General features: G+C 64.1%; 1 protein-coding gene across 3 annotated transcripts; it reads left to right on the top strand.

Moving 5' to 3' along the window:
- The first annotated feature begins 811 nt into the window (after window positions 1–811).
- Window positions 812–12944, top strand: LRP3 (LDL receptor related protein 3). 3 transcript variants are annotated; one of them, XM_059904998.1, is made up of 7 exons: window positions 812–1066; window positions 2986–3033; window positions 8330–8504; window positions 9877–10091; window positions 10552–11668; window positions 11919–12051; window positions 12270–12556. In XM_059904998.1, exons 1-7 carry the CDS (start codon window positions 994–996, stop codon window positions 12471–12473), a joined length of 1965 nt encoding a protein of 654 aa, XP_059760981.1. In that variant the 5' UTR covers window positions 812–993; the 3' UTR covers window positions 12474–12556. The 3 variants fall into 3 exon arrangements, with proteins under 3 accessions (XP_059760981.1, XP_059760979.1, XP_059760980.1); XM_059904996.1 differs by having other exon boundaries at window positions 823–1066; window positions 12289–12944; XM_059904997.1 differs by having other exon boundaries at window positions 826–1066; window positions 8366–8504; window positions 12289–12944.
- The last annotated feature ends 650 nt before the right edge of the window (window positions 12945–13594 follow it).

The raw sequence follows: 13594 nt of genomic DNA, 5'->3' as shown, positions 1-13594 counted from the left end.
CTCCCAGATGGGGCCCCAAGCCTGGGAAACAGGCCTCCTCTCCATTTCCCAGTGCTTGTCGGGATGACTGGCTGGGCTCAGGGCCTCTTAGAGTGGTCACCAGTGTCCCCTCGCAGGCCTCGCTCTGCGCAGAGCGATTCATCTCAGGGATGTGGCAGGGCTACTTGGGCTGTAGCAAACGAGGGGGGCAGGTCGGAGTGGCAAGAACCTCACGCGGAAGACAGGCCTTAGTCCTGCTCCACCACGCGCCGTCCTGCCCTCAGCCCCTAATCAGCCCCGCGTAGCCCCTTTCTCTGCCACCCTCTTCCCTCCCCTCCCATCACAGCCGGCTCCGGGAGGGATCGAGTCTTGGGCGGGGAGGAGGGCGGCTCGGAGAGCCAGGCTCAGGGGCCGGAGGGCACGCACTGGCCGGGGGCCGCCTGCGCGGAGCTGTCCAGCACCCGAGGCGGGGCGCGCGCCCCCGGCCCGCCCCAGCAGCCAGCACCCGTCCTGCCAGCGCCACTGCGGCTCGGCGGGCACGTCACGTGGCTGGCGCGGCGCGGCCTCCGGGCTCAGGCGGGCGAGGGGCCGGGCGGCAGGACCCACAGACCCGCTGACGCTCCACCGGCGGCACCGGCCGGGAGGGCTGGGAGCAGCGCGGGGTGGCCGAGGGGCGCCAGGGCCGGGCGGGCTGCGCGCCGCGGGGCATGGGCGCGCCGGGGGCCCCCGGGCACAGGCCGGCCGCGGCGCGGCGCCCGGGGCGCGGGGGCAGCGGCGGGCAGGGGTCCTCCCTGGCGGCCGCCGCTGAGCCCCCGCGGGGCCCGTGACGCCGCGGCCGATGTGGCCCCGCGCGCGCTGCGGGCCTGCACCGCCGCCTCACAAAGTCGCCGCCGGAGCCGCCGCCCGCACCCGGGCCGCAGCCGCCGCGGGAGCCCGAGCCCAAGCCCGAGGCCGAGCCGGAGCCGCAGGCGCGGGGCAGGAGGCGGCGTCCGCGGGCGGCCGCCCGGCCCCGGCATGGAGAAGCGGGCTGCCGCGGGGCCGGAGGGGGCGCCGGGCGCCCGGGCACAGCTCGCCGTCGTCTGCCTGGGTGAGTGGGCCGCGCGGGCACGGCGGGGTCTGTCCCCTGCCTCTGTAGCTCCGCACCTCTCCCTGGTCGCACCCGGGGCGCCCCTCTCCCCCGGTTGCGGCTGGAGTTCCCAGAGCGGGCACTGCGAGAGCTCCCGCCGGAGGCCGCGGAGACTGCGGCCCCCAGGACCCCGGCCTGCTGGGGTCGTAGGCCTGGGAGGGCGCCTCCGGCCGCGGAGCCCCGGCTCCCGCCCGGCTCGGAAGAGCGTCCGGGAGCCCGGGTGAGTGGTGCGCAGGGCGGCCCGCTGTGCAGGCGCCTGGGGTTGGCAGGCAGTGGCTTTCTGCCTGGGCTGCCCGTGCTTAGCCTGGTGGCGATGGGGGGTCGGGGGCCTCCGGAGCTGCGGACAAAGGCGAAGCCAGCTGGGCTGGGGCCGGTGGCCCCCTCAACAAGGAACTATTTCCTGCCCAGAGTGGGTTGGGGGCGGGAGCTAGCCGGAGCCGGGTCAGGATGCCGGGCAGGAGGCAGCTGCTAGAATGACTCCTGTTTTCCCTTTGTGGCTTCTCAGACCCAGCGGGGCAGGCCTCATCAGCCCAGGTGGTGTGTCTGGGGAGGGCCAAGGGACCCATCCAGGCCTGGCCACCCCTCCAGCCCTACCGGGAGTTTTTCTGTCCACCTTTCCAGGGCCTTGTGTGGGGGAGAAGGGAAGGAAGGAGTTAAATCCTCAAGCCACATGGCTCCTTTATTTACCATGATGAAGGAGGGAGGCCATTATCTAAGCCTCGGGTCATTAGGGGACACCCTATGGTGTCATTAGTGAAGGCTCTGTAACCCCAATAGGTTGGTTGAAGCCACTGAAATGACAGTAAAAAAGAAGCCTGTTCATTTTAGGTTGCACCCTCCTCTACCCCCAAGAACCCAGGAGCTGGGGGAAGGCCCCTGCTTTAGCTGTGTGAGCGGGTCTCAGTAAAGGCCACGGCCCCCAGAGTGCCCACTCCCCAATCTGTCAGTGGTCACGTGCTGCTGGGTGCTGGGCTTCCCCAGGGAGCAAGGCAAGGGGCAGACCCTCTGGCCTTCCCAAGGCCCTCCCTGCCCAGATGAGGCATAGGCTCTGCCCAGCAGAGCCTGGGTGTACTGCTAGGGGGGCAGCTGGCCCTGCTTCCTCACCAGATGGGGGCTGACCCCTGCAGAGATGCTCTCTGCTTCCCTTGGCATCCTTGATGTTGGGGAAGGAGGCACCCTGAACCCCTGGAAGTTGAGTTTGCCCATATCTTCCATTCCCATAACCCCTGCGGGAAAGCAGTAGATGAAAGCAAAGGGCAAATCCCATGGTGGTGGGTACTTGAAGGGGTAGGTGGCAGGCAAATTCTTTGCCTCTCTTCTCAAGGTCAGTATGGCACAGTGAGGAGGACCTTGAACCCTGTTAGCTGTGAGTGCCTGTAAAATGAGTGTAATCAGAACTGTTTCCCTCCCTCCCTGGCTGGAGAGGCCCCTCAGAGGGAGGAAGCCCTACAGGGTGGTAGGAGCCCCCTTGACAAACAGGCCGCCTGCCCAGGTTGAGCAAGGGCCTCTCTCTGAAGGATGGTCCAGGCCCATGGTTCCCAAGCCTGAGAGGAAACAGAAACACACCCGCTCACAAGTAAGTTAGAATTCCCAAGTGTGGCAAGTGGCAGGAGCTGTCTGGTGCAGTCGGGCTTGCACCCTGCTCTCTTCCGCTCTGGGTGTTCAGGTGGGTGCTGAGACCCCGAGGTTCTCGCTTCTGCCCATCCCAGCAGGACTGGGGTGGGAGCACAAGTCTCTGTGGCAGCACTCTGGGCCTTACCCTGCGAGATGAAGAGAACCAGCCTGGAGTTTGGGCTGTGTTGTCCTGTGCCCCAGGTGCTTGAGCCCCAAGAGCCACGCCCCTCCCCCAATCCACTGAACTCTCTCTGTGTCTCCCGCAGTGAACATTGTTCTCACCGGGCGGCTCAGCAGCGCCGTTCCTGCCTTAGGTGAGTAAGATGCTTCTCCCCTTGCTCCTTTCCTCCCAGCCCTCCTGGCTTAGTGACCTCTGAGTACCAGCCTTCAGGATCCTGGCTCCACCCCTGAGGTCACCTGGCCTTTTTCTACCTCAATCCCTGGGAATCTTTTCTGCATCACAAAGGAGCTGTTTGGCATTGGGCAAACTTACACCTCTCTGAGTCTCAGTTTCCTGTTCTGTAAAATGGGTGCAATAACAGGCCCTACCCCAAAGCCTGCTTATTAGGGTTAAATGGGCAAATGAGGTAAGGTGCTCAACACAGCGTTGGCACATGGTGGCCTAATACCACTAGGAAACTGTCACAGCCCACACAATTGACGGATTGTGCTTCCTGTAGGCTGTAGGGTTCCCAGAGGGCCATGGGGCGCCATGAGATGCCTGCCTGCTTTAAAATTATACCTGGGATTTAGTTGATAAAGATATGGCTGAGTGACAACACCGAGAGACCAAAGCCATTGATGGAGGGATTTATTACTTATGTGTCTTGTGAGGAGGGCACATGCCATGCCACATAGGGTCACAGGGGAAATACCAGGTTTGGTCAAGGAGTGAGTTTGGACATAGGAGTGAGGGGAAGGCCTAGGCCAGAGCCTTGATTGGAGTTTCAGTGGGAAAGGCAAGGCAGGGCAGCGGAAGCAGCTTAGGATTGGCTAATTTGAATAATTCCCGAGGGCTCTGGGCTATGGGGGTGGCCTCTCGGTGCCTGGTACCTGACCCTGGGATGAAATATTGGCTTGGTGTGTGAGTTAGATAAGAAGAGAGTGAGGAGACTCAGCCTCGGATCAGCCAGTCTGCCCAGGAAAGACCAGTTTCAGGCAAACTGGTTTGCAGGAGAGAGGTAAACACTTTGGCTGATAGTTTGGCCCTGTGGTTAGTGGATGCCAAATAGACATATGGAGTCTAAGAAAACACGGTTAGAACTCCGCGGCTGCCTCCTGCCTGTCCGCGTGGGTCCGTCCATCCACTGGCCGTCTTTGTGCTTGGGCCTAGTGCCGAGCACAGCGAAGGCTGCCAGGAGCTGGAGGGAGGCTGAGGCCATCAGGAGCATTTGTCCTTTGCTGAGGGGGCTGCCAGGGGTTGGCGAATGCATAGGCCCAGGCCCCTGTGGCCCTTGGTGCCACTGTGAGACATCTTAAGGGCCTTGGGAGCTGGAGTCTGGGGGTCGCGGACTTGTTTGCTGTGTGCTGAGCTGCATCATGGGGAAGGAGGTACCTGGGATTTCTAGTTCTGCTCGGGGCCCGGCTCGCAGCAGAAACCCACTGAGGCCGGCTCAGGGAGAGGGCTCTCTGCTGGCTGCGGTCCCTGGGATGGGGAGGCTCAGGGTCCACAGAAGCTGCTCTCACGGGCCCGTCTCTCAGATGCATCCTCAGTCTCCCTTCTCCCTGCCCACCAGCTCCTGCTCCCGGCAGCCTGGTCTCCTCTGCTGACTCTGCTGGCCCAGGGCCCTGCCTTGCTCAGCACTGAGCCAGCCTCGGCCCTGCCTGGTGTCCTGGCCCCCACAGCTAACCACCCAGTCTCCCCATCCTCATTTCCAGGAGACGACTGACTGGCCTCACCTGGGTCAGGTGTCTGTGGCTATGGTAGAGAGTGGGCATGGGGGAAGGGGACCTGAGGGTGTCAGGTCTTACAAATGTGAGCCCAGGCCAGCCCTCCTGCTGGTGTAGTGGGTGGGCATGTGGCTCCAAACATGTCTGCTCCACGTTTAGAAAAGAAATGCTCCAGGGACAAGGTCCACTCCTAGAGCCAGGAAAGACAGCCATCCAGGTCCACCCTCATGTTTGGCTGCCAGCAGGGTCCAGCTTGCCTGTGCCTGGCACCCCATGGTGTCCTGTACAGCCACAGGTGGTGGTCTGGGCCTGGGACTGTCCTGGAGCCCATCGCTGACCCTCTAGCATTGCTGAGGGAAGTGGAGACCAGTTTGTGCTGCCAGAGGTGTCTCCCTCCACCCAAAGCTTCACGCTGCTGCAGTTTTCAGGGTTTCCCTGCGATTCCTACTGAGGAGCCCAGATCATCACTGTCTGGCCTGCCCCTTCCCAGCCCTCACTGGGCTCAGACCCCCCCAGAGGGCCCAGCTGGGCTGCCCGGGAACCTCACAGGTTTTTGCCTCTCAGACCCCGTCCTGCCCCAGGTTGTCAGGCACTAACTGGGTCGGACCACCCCAGACTCTGGGCTCCGCTGTGTGGCCACTGTGACCCGGCGGGGTGGTGAGCCTGGGCAGGGTCTTCGGCTGTTCTCCCGTCACCTGGCAGCTGCGCCCAAGTGCTTTGGTGGGGCTCCAAGCTCCCTGTCATTGGTTACAGCAGCAGGTTGTCCGGAGTAACGATGGCCTCTGGAAACCAGATCTGTACGCTGTGCGCCCTCAGGCCTTGCTTGTACCCTCTCAGGAGTATTTGACGTCTCTTTGGACCAGGAAAGAAGGACACTGGTCTAAAAGTGCTCAGTCATCCCTTGCCCCCTTGAGCAGGCCACCTTGACCCGAGGGCCGAGCAATCTTCTGCCCGAGTGAACATAGGTCGCCCCCAGTTAAGCTCAGACAGACCTCTCTGACTGCCCCTAAACACCCCCCAAGACTCTCCACCCTGCATCAGTATCTCCCAGCTCCCCTTGCTGCCCACCCATCATCACACACCCCATCACTACCCTCACCTCCCATGGGCATCCCCCCTACTCAACCCAGCGCACACACGTCTGCCTAGAGACTGCCGCTTCCCCAGATCTCCCAGCCACCCTGAGACAAGCAGCACCCACTGACTCCATTTCACTGATGGACAAGCTGGGGCCTAGGGTGCAACGGTGTATCTGGCAATGTGGACCCCAGGACTGGATTCACGAGGCTCTTTCCGCTGCTTGTGCTTGGGTCCTGGGGTGGTGGTGGAGTGCGGGTGAGGCCTGCCGTCACAGAAACGAGAAAGCCTGGGGCCGGTGGTCTGAGCTGATGATGCCCTCCAGGCCCACGGCCAGGCAGCGTCCAGTCTGGGGCCCTGCACGGACTCTGGCCTCCCTCCTGCTCCACGGTCACTTTGCATGGGCCAGGCCGACGGCTGCAGAAACCATGGTCTCTGTGGCCCCCTTTGGAGAAGAATAAACAGTGACTGCGTGACACTGCTGCCCGCGACGTGGGAATTTCTGGGGCAGCCAGGGGGCACTCAGGGGTGAGACTGTTTGGGGGTTGTGTTGTCAGGGGCTTTGCTGAGAGGCAGAGCTGGGCTGGCAGCTGTCCAGTCATCTGCTCTTGACTAGGCTGGTGGTTGGAGAGACAGGCTTCCCTACTCATGAAAGAAGGGCCAGACACAGGTCCTCGCGGGCCTGGCTTTCCCTGGCCAGTGTGGGAAACCCGGCCTCCATGAGTGCTCCATCCCATAGGGGAAGCCTCTGGGCCAGGGTAGGTATTGCTTTGCCTCAGGCCTTGTCCTGGGGGCGGAGGGGACAGGAGGTGACTCCCACACTGGCTGGTGGAGCCTCCAACTCCAGGTGTAACCTCTGCTTTAGAGACTCAGTGTGGGGGGAAGATGTGCTCCCAGCCCTGCCTGGGGACCTCCCACCCAGCACCCTGCAGGAGGAGAAGCCTCTTCTGGGTTTCATAACCTCATGCCTCCCAGGGTGTCCCCAGGTCAGCACCCAGCGTCTCTGTGAGGCCTATAAAGCCGGCGGCCTCACCTGTCAGAGGGAACACGTTGCTCAGGCCCCTGGCCGCCCCTCCGTTTGTTTAGTCCTTACCCTCCTGGGCTGTGAGAAATCTGAGGCTCAGGGAGGCTGGCCTCCCAGGCCACACTGAGTGCCAAGCGGAGAACCCTGGCTGGTACCTTGCCGACCCACGACTGTCGCTCTGATGGCGACCTGAGCGTGGTCAGCCTCGCTTTAGGGTCAGGGTGGGTGTTTCTCTTCTAGTCCCCTGATGCTCCTGTGAGCCACCGCTGGGGGCTAACTCCCTGCTAGTCACAGTGTTGGATCACCCGGACCTCCGCGTGTACCCTCCTAAGATTGTGGGAGGTGGCTGGAGGGCTTTCACTCTCCCTACTGTACCCGAGCCCTTTGGGGTTTCAGAGTCTTGTTGAGAGCTAGCAGAGAGACCCTACTTCCAGGGCAACGGTGGAAGGGGCCAGGCAGTGGGAGAGAGGAGGTGGTATTGCTGGGCTCGGGAAAAGCGTCATCATTTGTCTCCCCGAGCCTCAGTTTCTCCATCTGTATAATGGGCCCCACCTGTGCTGCCGGCTGTTGTGAAGATCAGATGAAGAAGTATGACGGAGGGGCTGTGAGGGGTGGGGGCAGCCAAGCGCAGGGTCTTCCTGGTCCTGGGAAGGCCAGGGCACACCGGGGCAGGGTTTGCCGCCTTCAGGCTGGGTGGGCTCAGCAGAGGGCACGTGTAAGGACGTGGGTAAAGTGAGGCCGGTGGGGCTGGGCATAGAGGCACTCGTCACCCGTGCTGGCCGGCGTGATGCCCTGAGCTCGTCCCTGACACAGTGTACGGTGGACACTTCATCAATGCGTTGGCTCAAGGCTGGCAGTGAGAGGCCGAGCCCGTTAGAGGACCAGGGTGGGCCCTGGCTTACCTGCTGTGTGGCCATGGGCAGCTCACTTACCCTCTCTGAGCCTCAGTTTCCTCATCTGGTTACAACATCCACCCCTGGTGGCTTCCCACTTAGGCTCAGGATAAAACCCAAATGCCACACAAGGTGCCATCAGACCCAGCCTGCATTTCCAGCCACCTTGGGACATCGGGTCCTCCTTTCAGGCCTGTTTTATAATCTTCACTTCACCCAGGGTATCTGCATAGTCTGTCTGCTCCTTCCCCAGCCTGTGAGCTCCACAGAGCCAGGCTTTTGCCTGTCTTACGAGCATGCCTACCACTTGTGCTTGCCATATAGTAGGTCTTCAGTAAATATGTGTTGGGTGAGCAAAGCCCCTTCCCTCCCGGGCTGAGGCCTGTATTTAGTCAGCCCCGGGGTGGGAGGAGGGGGACAGGCAGGGAACCATAGTGGGTCTGCCTGCGCCTAGGGCTGCAGGATTCTCCACTGAGGTGCCAAGGGGAGTTGGTGGGCTCGCTCTCAGCCCTGCCGGGGATGAGGGATAAGACCTAGGCTCTGGGGCACAAGGTGGGCCCTCCTTGGCCCACGCCATACACACCATTTCCATGAAGTCTCGAGTTGTGGCCTTCCTCTTGGCCATGACCACCTTGGCTGGCCTTGATCCCACCCCGGGGAAGGCCTGTGCTCAAGCCATGGGGCGCTCAAGTGTCCCCCTCCCTCACTACCCCCTCCCACCCAAAGGTGAGGCTAGCATCTCTCAGCCTCCTCTCCTGACAGCCGCCTGCAGCGGGAAACTGGAGCAGCACACGGAACGACGCGGTGTCATCTACAGCCCAGCCTGGCCCCTCAACTACCCACCGGGCACCAACTGCAGCTGGTACATCCAGGGTGACCGTGGGGACATGATCACCATCAGGTATGGGGGCCCCGGGGGTGTCAGAGGGAACCGATGTGGGCCTACACACACTGAATGTGAGTGTGATGGTGTGCATGTGAGTGCACGTGGCAAGCACAGTGACCAGATGTGTGTGCACATGTGTGAGCACTCACGTGTGCTTGTGTATGTGCGTGAGCCCCATCTGAGCAGGTATAAAGGACAGGTGTGTGTGCATGTGTGAGCACGTGTGTGGGTAGGTGTGGTGGGCACGAGTGAGCAGATGTGTATGTGTGCAAGTACGTGTGTGAGTCTACATGTGCACACGTACGAGTTGTATGCATGTGGGTGCATGTGAGCGTGTGAGCGTGGGCCTCTGGTGCCGGCTGCCCAGACCTGGGCCTCGTCCTGCCCTGAGCCTCTCTCATGGGCTTGCGGGGCTGTCCGTCACCTCAGGCCTGCCAGGGGGGGGAGCCCTGGGACTGGTGGGCATGGCCCAGCTGTCTGTGAGGTGGCAGAGGTGTCCTGTCTGTCCTGCAGGGGTGGCTTGAGGCCAGGCTGGCACTGAGCCCAGAGCACGTTTTCCCCAGGGGCCTTGGCGTGGTCTCGGCGGGAAAGGGGACCAGGCAGGAGCCCAGGCGCTTGAGCTGCGGGGACATGCAGAGGGAAACGGGGTGAGGTGATCAGATGGTGGAACTGAGGCTGGACCCCTGGACTGGGGAGGTCATGAGGAGTCACTCTCCTAAATGCAAAGCCCGGAAGCCCCCAGTCGGTCCAAGGCACAGGGATGTGATGGGTACCATCAGGGTCTGTGCCCGTTTCCCTGTGGCCACTGGGAGTCTCTTCAAAGACTCCACCCTTCCTGGCCACCTCTAGAGTACCCCATGGCTCTGTTTATCCCACAGCCTGGGCCAGGGGGTCCAGGGCCAGTGTTTCTCCCCAGGTGCTGAGCTGTGCCCCAGCCCCAGCCTAGGCCAGCCCGGTGTGCACGGGTCCCCTCAGTGTACAAGCCTGGGATTTGTGCAGCGTCTGTCCCAGCAGAGCCAGCACGGTGGGGATCTGAACCCTTGGGCCTTGTCCTTCAGGGGAGAGTGTAAGTGGAGGGAATTGCCTACCATGGGGCGCCTGCCTCCCCCTCCACTTTGGCTTTGGGTTGGGGCACCGTGTGTGTGTGTGTGTGTGCTGACCGAGGGTGGAGAGGCTGCACTGGGGCTGACGTGACCCAGGCTGTCCACGCTGTCCTGATTCTTCATGGAGCCACCCTCAGACCCCTGGAGGGCCCACCGAGCAGCTGGGAGTGGAGGAGAGGAGGGACAGTGGGGCTGGCTGTCCTTGCCGTGAGCTCAGGCATGACCGTTCCCTGCTGGTCCCTGGCCACCCACCCACGTCGGCGGCCCTCTCCGCCCCCCCGCAGCTTCCGCAACTTTGACGTGGAGGAGTCCCACCAGTGCTCCCTGGACTGGCTCATGCTGGGCCCAGCGGCCCCGCCCCGCCAGGAGGCCTTCCGGCTCTGTGGCTCCGCCATCCCGCCCGCCTTCATCTCTGCCCGGGACCACGTTTGGATCTTCTTCCACTCGGACGCCTCCAGCCCTGGCCAGGCCCAGGGCTTCCGTCTCTCATACATCCGAGGTGATGCCGGTGGTAGGGCGGGCAGGGCACCTCAGTGTCTGCACATGGGCTCCTGGGGGACCAGGGCGGCACCCTCCATCGACCCACCCCTGCAGGGTCTCCCCCAGCAGACCTGTCAGTTGGAGCCCAGTGTTGGGACGGAGACTGGTCATGTTGCTGCCGCAGGGTGCCTTGGAGCCCCTCGAGGTCACTGACCCCGCTTCATAGACTTGGCCAGAGTGGGGAGCTCACCCCTTACCCCCAGCTCAGGTCAGGACCTGGGCCTGCCCTGGCATTTGAAGGGTCTCTGCCCCTCAGTTGGCCATGGAGCGTCCAGGGCCCTTCTCCTTGGATCCTGCCTCTCCCTGGACCCTGCAGAGGCCCCGCTGGGATGGGGGCACCACACGCCGGCTGCTGGCCCCAGGCTGAAGGGCAGCTCTGCTTGCCCCTGACGGTCTCTACTACGCACTTCACCCCACAGGGAAGCTGGGCCAGGCATCCTGCCAGGCTGACGAGTTCCGCTGTGACAACGGCAAGTGCTTGCCGGGCCCGTGGCAGTGCAACACCGTGGATGAGTGCGGCGACGGCTCTGATGAGGGCAACTGCTCGGCGCCCGCCTCCGAGCCGCCGGGCAGCCTGTGCCCCGGGGGCACCTTCCCCTGCAGCGGGGCGCGCTCCACGCGCTGCCTGCCCGCCGAGCGGCGCTGCGACGGCACTCAGGACTGCGGCGATGGCTCCGACGAGGCTGGCTGCCCTGACCTGGCCTGCGGCCGGCGCCTGGGCAGCTTCTATGGCTCCTTCGCCTCCCCAGACCTGTTCGGTGCGGCCCGCGGGCCCTCGGACCTTCACTGCACGTGGCTGGTGGACACGCAGGACCCACGGCGCGTGCTGCTGCAGCTGGAACTGCGGCTGGGCTACGACGACTACGTGCAGGTATACGAGGGCCTGGGCGAGCGCGGGGACCGCCTGCTGCAGACGCTCTCCTACCGCAGCAATCACCGGCCCGTGAGCCTCGAGGCCGCCCAGGGCCGCCTCACCGTGGCCTACCACGCCCGTGCCCGCAGCGCCGGCCACGGCTTCAACGCCACCTACCAGGTGAAGGGCTATTGCCTTCCGTGGGAGCAGCCGTGCGGGAGCAGCCGCGAGGGCGACGTGGAGGACACAGGCGAGCAGGGCTGCTTCTCGGAGCCGCAGCGCTGCGACGGCTGGTGGCACTGCGCCAGCGGCCGGGACGAGCAGGGCTGCCCCGCCTGCCCCCCCGACCAGTACCCCTGTGAGGGTGGCAGCGGCCTCTGTTACACGCCGGCCGACCGCTGCAACAATCAGAAAAGCTGCCCCGATGGCGCCGACGAGAAGAACTGCTTCTCCTGCCAGCCGGGCACCTTCCACTGTGGCACCAACCTGTGCATCTTCGAGACGTGGCGCTGTGACGGCCAGGAGGACTGCCAGGACGGCAGCGACGAGCACGGCTGCCTGGCGGCCGTGCCCCGCAAGGTCATCACCGCCGCGCTCATCGGCAGCCTGGTCTGCGGCCTGCTACTCGTCATTGCCCTGGGCTGCGCCTTCAAGCTCTACTCCCTGCGCACGCAGGAGTACAGGTGGGCGGCGGGGCCAGAGCCTCGCTTTCCTCCTGTCACTGGAGCGAGGCCCTGGGCTCACTGTTCGTACAGCTGTGGGCTTGTGAGCTGGGGCTCGGGCCATCCACACGGGGCTTCTCGGGTCTGGGCAGCTCAGGATGTCTGGATGGAAGGACGGGGTCCCACGTCCTGCTGCGGAGCCCCTGTGGGAGGCGGGAAGTGGGGGGGTCCCCGCAGCCCCGCCATGCTGCCCTTCTGCCCTTGCTTTCAGGGCCTTTGAGACCCAGATGACACGCCTGGAGGCTGAGTTTGTGCGGCGAGAGGCACCCCCGTCCTACGGGCAGCTCATCGCACAGGGCCTCATTCCACCCGTGGAGGACTTTCCCGTCTACAGTGCGTCACAGGTGAGCCAGAGGGCGTGAGACCCCACCGGCCAGACCTCGGAAAGCACCCAAGACAGGGAGGCCGAGGGGCCAGGTCGGAGAGCGTGCGGCCAGGCTGGTCCAGGGGTCGAGGGAGGCGGGAGATGAGGCCTGGACAGGTGACATAGCAGGCCATGGCCGGGGAGGGGACAAGTTGGTCTCTGGGTCCTCGGGGGTCGTGCTGACCTCTGCCCCCTCAGCCGCCGCCCCACCCTCCAGGCCTCGGTGCTACAGAACCTTCGCACGGCCATGCGGCGACAGATGCGCCGGCACGCCTCCCGCCGCGGGCCCTCCCGCCGCCGCCTCGGCCGCCTCTGGAACCGGCTCTTTCACCGGCCGCGGGCACCGCGCGGACAGATCCCGCTGCTGACGGCTGCGCGCACCTCACAGACGGTGCTGGGTGACGGGCTCCTCCAGCCGGCACCGGGGGCTGGCCTAGACCCCCCGGCACCGCTAACAGACACAGGCAGCCCAGGGGCAGCCGGGGAGGGGCCCCCCGGCGCCCCTAGCCACGCACCGGAGGTGGGGCCTTCTGTGCCGCCCCCCTCGGGCCTGCGGGACCCAGAGGCCAGGCCAGTGCACAAGGACAGAAAGGCCGGCAGGGACCCTCTGGTGGACAACCCAGCCCCTGTGGACATGCCTCGGGAGTCCTGCTCGGCCCAGGGCCCTCACCCCCCGGCCCCCACTGCCGGCAGCACCCTAGGCCCCCACCCACCAGAGCCACTGGGTGTCTGCAGGAGCCCCCCGCCACCCTGCTCCCCAACGTTGGAGGCCAGTGACGACGAGGCCCTGCTGGTCTGCTGACCCGCCGGACACGCTGATGACCGCCACAGCCCCGCTTTGTAACCAGGGAATACACAGTCGTTTCTACCCTGCCTCCGTGTCCTTCTTTCTTACGGAGAGGCCCACCCAGAAGCCCAGCCAGCTTCCTGCATCAGCGCCCTGGCCCCCCGCTGGGCGTGGTGGGCGGGGGACTGCGGGGGTTGAACGTGGGACGAGGGTGGAGTGATGAGCCCACCCTCTGCAGGGCCCCAGGGTACACAAGATACCTTGGGGCCCATGCCTACCTCCCCCGACTCTATTCTGGGAATCCTTTTCCAGAGAAGCGAGAGGGCCAGGGCAGGGCTCCCTGGAATGTTTCCGGTGACTTCTCCCTTCATTCACCCTGTGGGGCACCAGAGCTGTCTCTGGACTGAACAGGGACATGGGTACATCAGACCTAGTCCATGGTGGGCGCTCTGGTGGCACTGAACCCTCCTCCGTCCTCCCAGCAGGCCCCGGAGGAGCTGGGCTAGGAGACTTCTGCCCCCAACCTCATGCTTGTGGGGTCAGCGTGGGCCTGGCTAGTTGATGCCCTTTGCACTCTGGCTGAGGGGTAACTCTCCCAGGCAGTACTGCAGGGCTGGGAAAGTGGGCACAGGGTAGAGAAAGCCCATGGGGTCTCTTGCAGGTCCTGAGGCCCCCGGAAGATGTTGCTTGATGCTTTCTCGGGGGCAGAGGCTGAGGCACCAGTTGCCAGCAGGCA

This window comes from Balaenoptera ricei, chromosome 19 (assembly GCF_028023285.1).
Source record: "Balaenoptera ricei isolate mBalRic1 chromosome 19, mBalRic1.hap2, whole genome shotgun sequence".
Classification (NCBI taxonomy): domain Eukaryota; kingdom Metazoa; phylum Chordata; class Mammalia; order Artiodactyla; family Balaenopteridae; genus Balaenoptera; species Balaenoptera ricei.
Note: the sequence above shows the minus strand (reverse complement) of the source record. Positions and strands in the feature narration are given on the sequence as shown.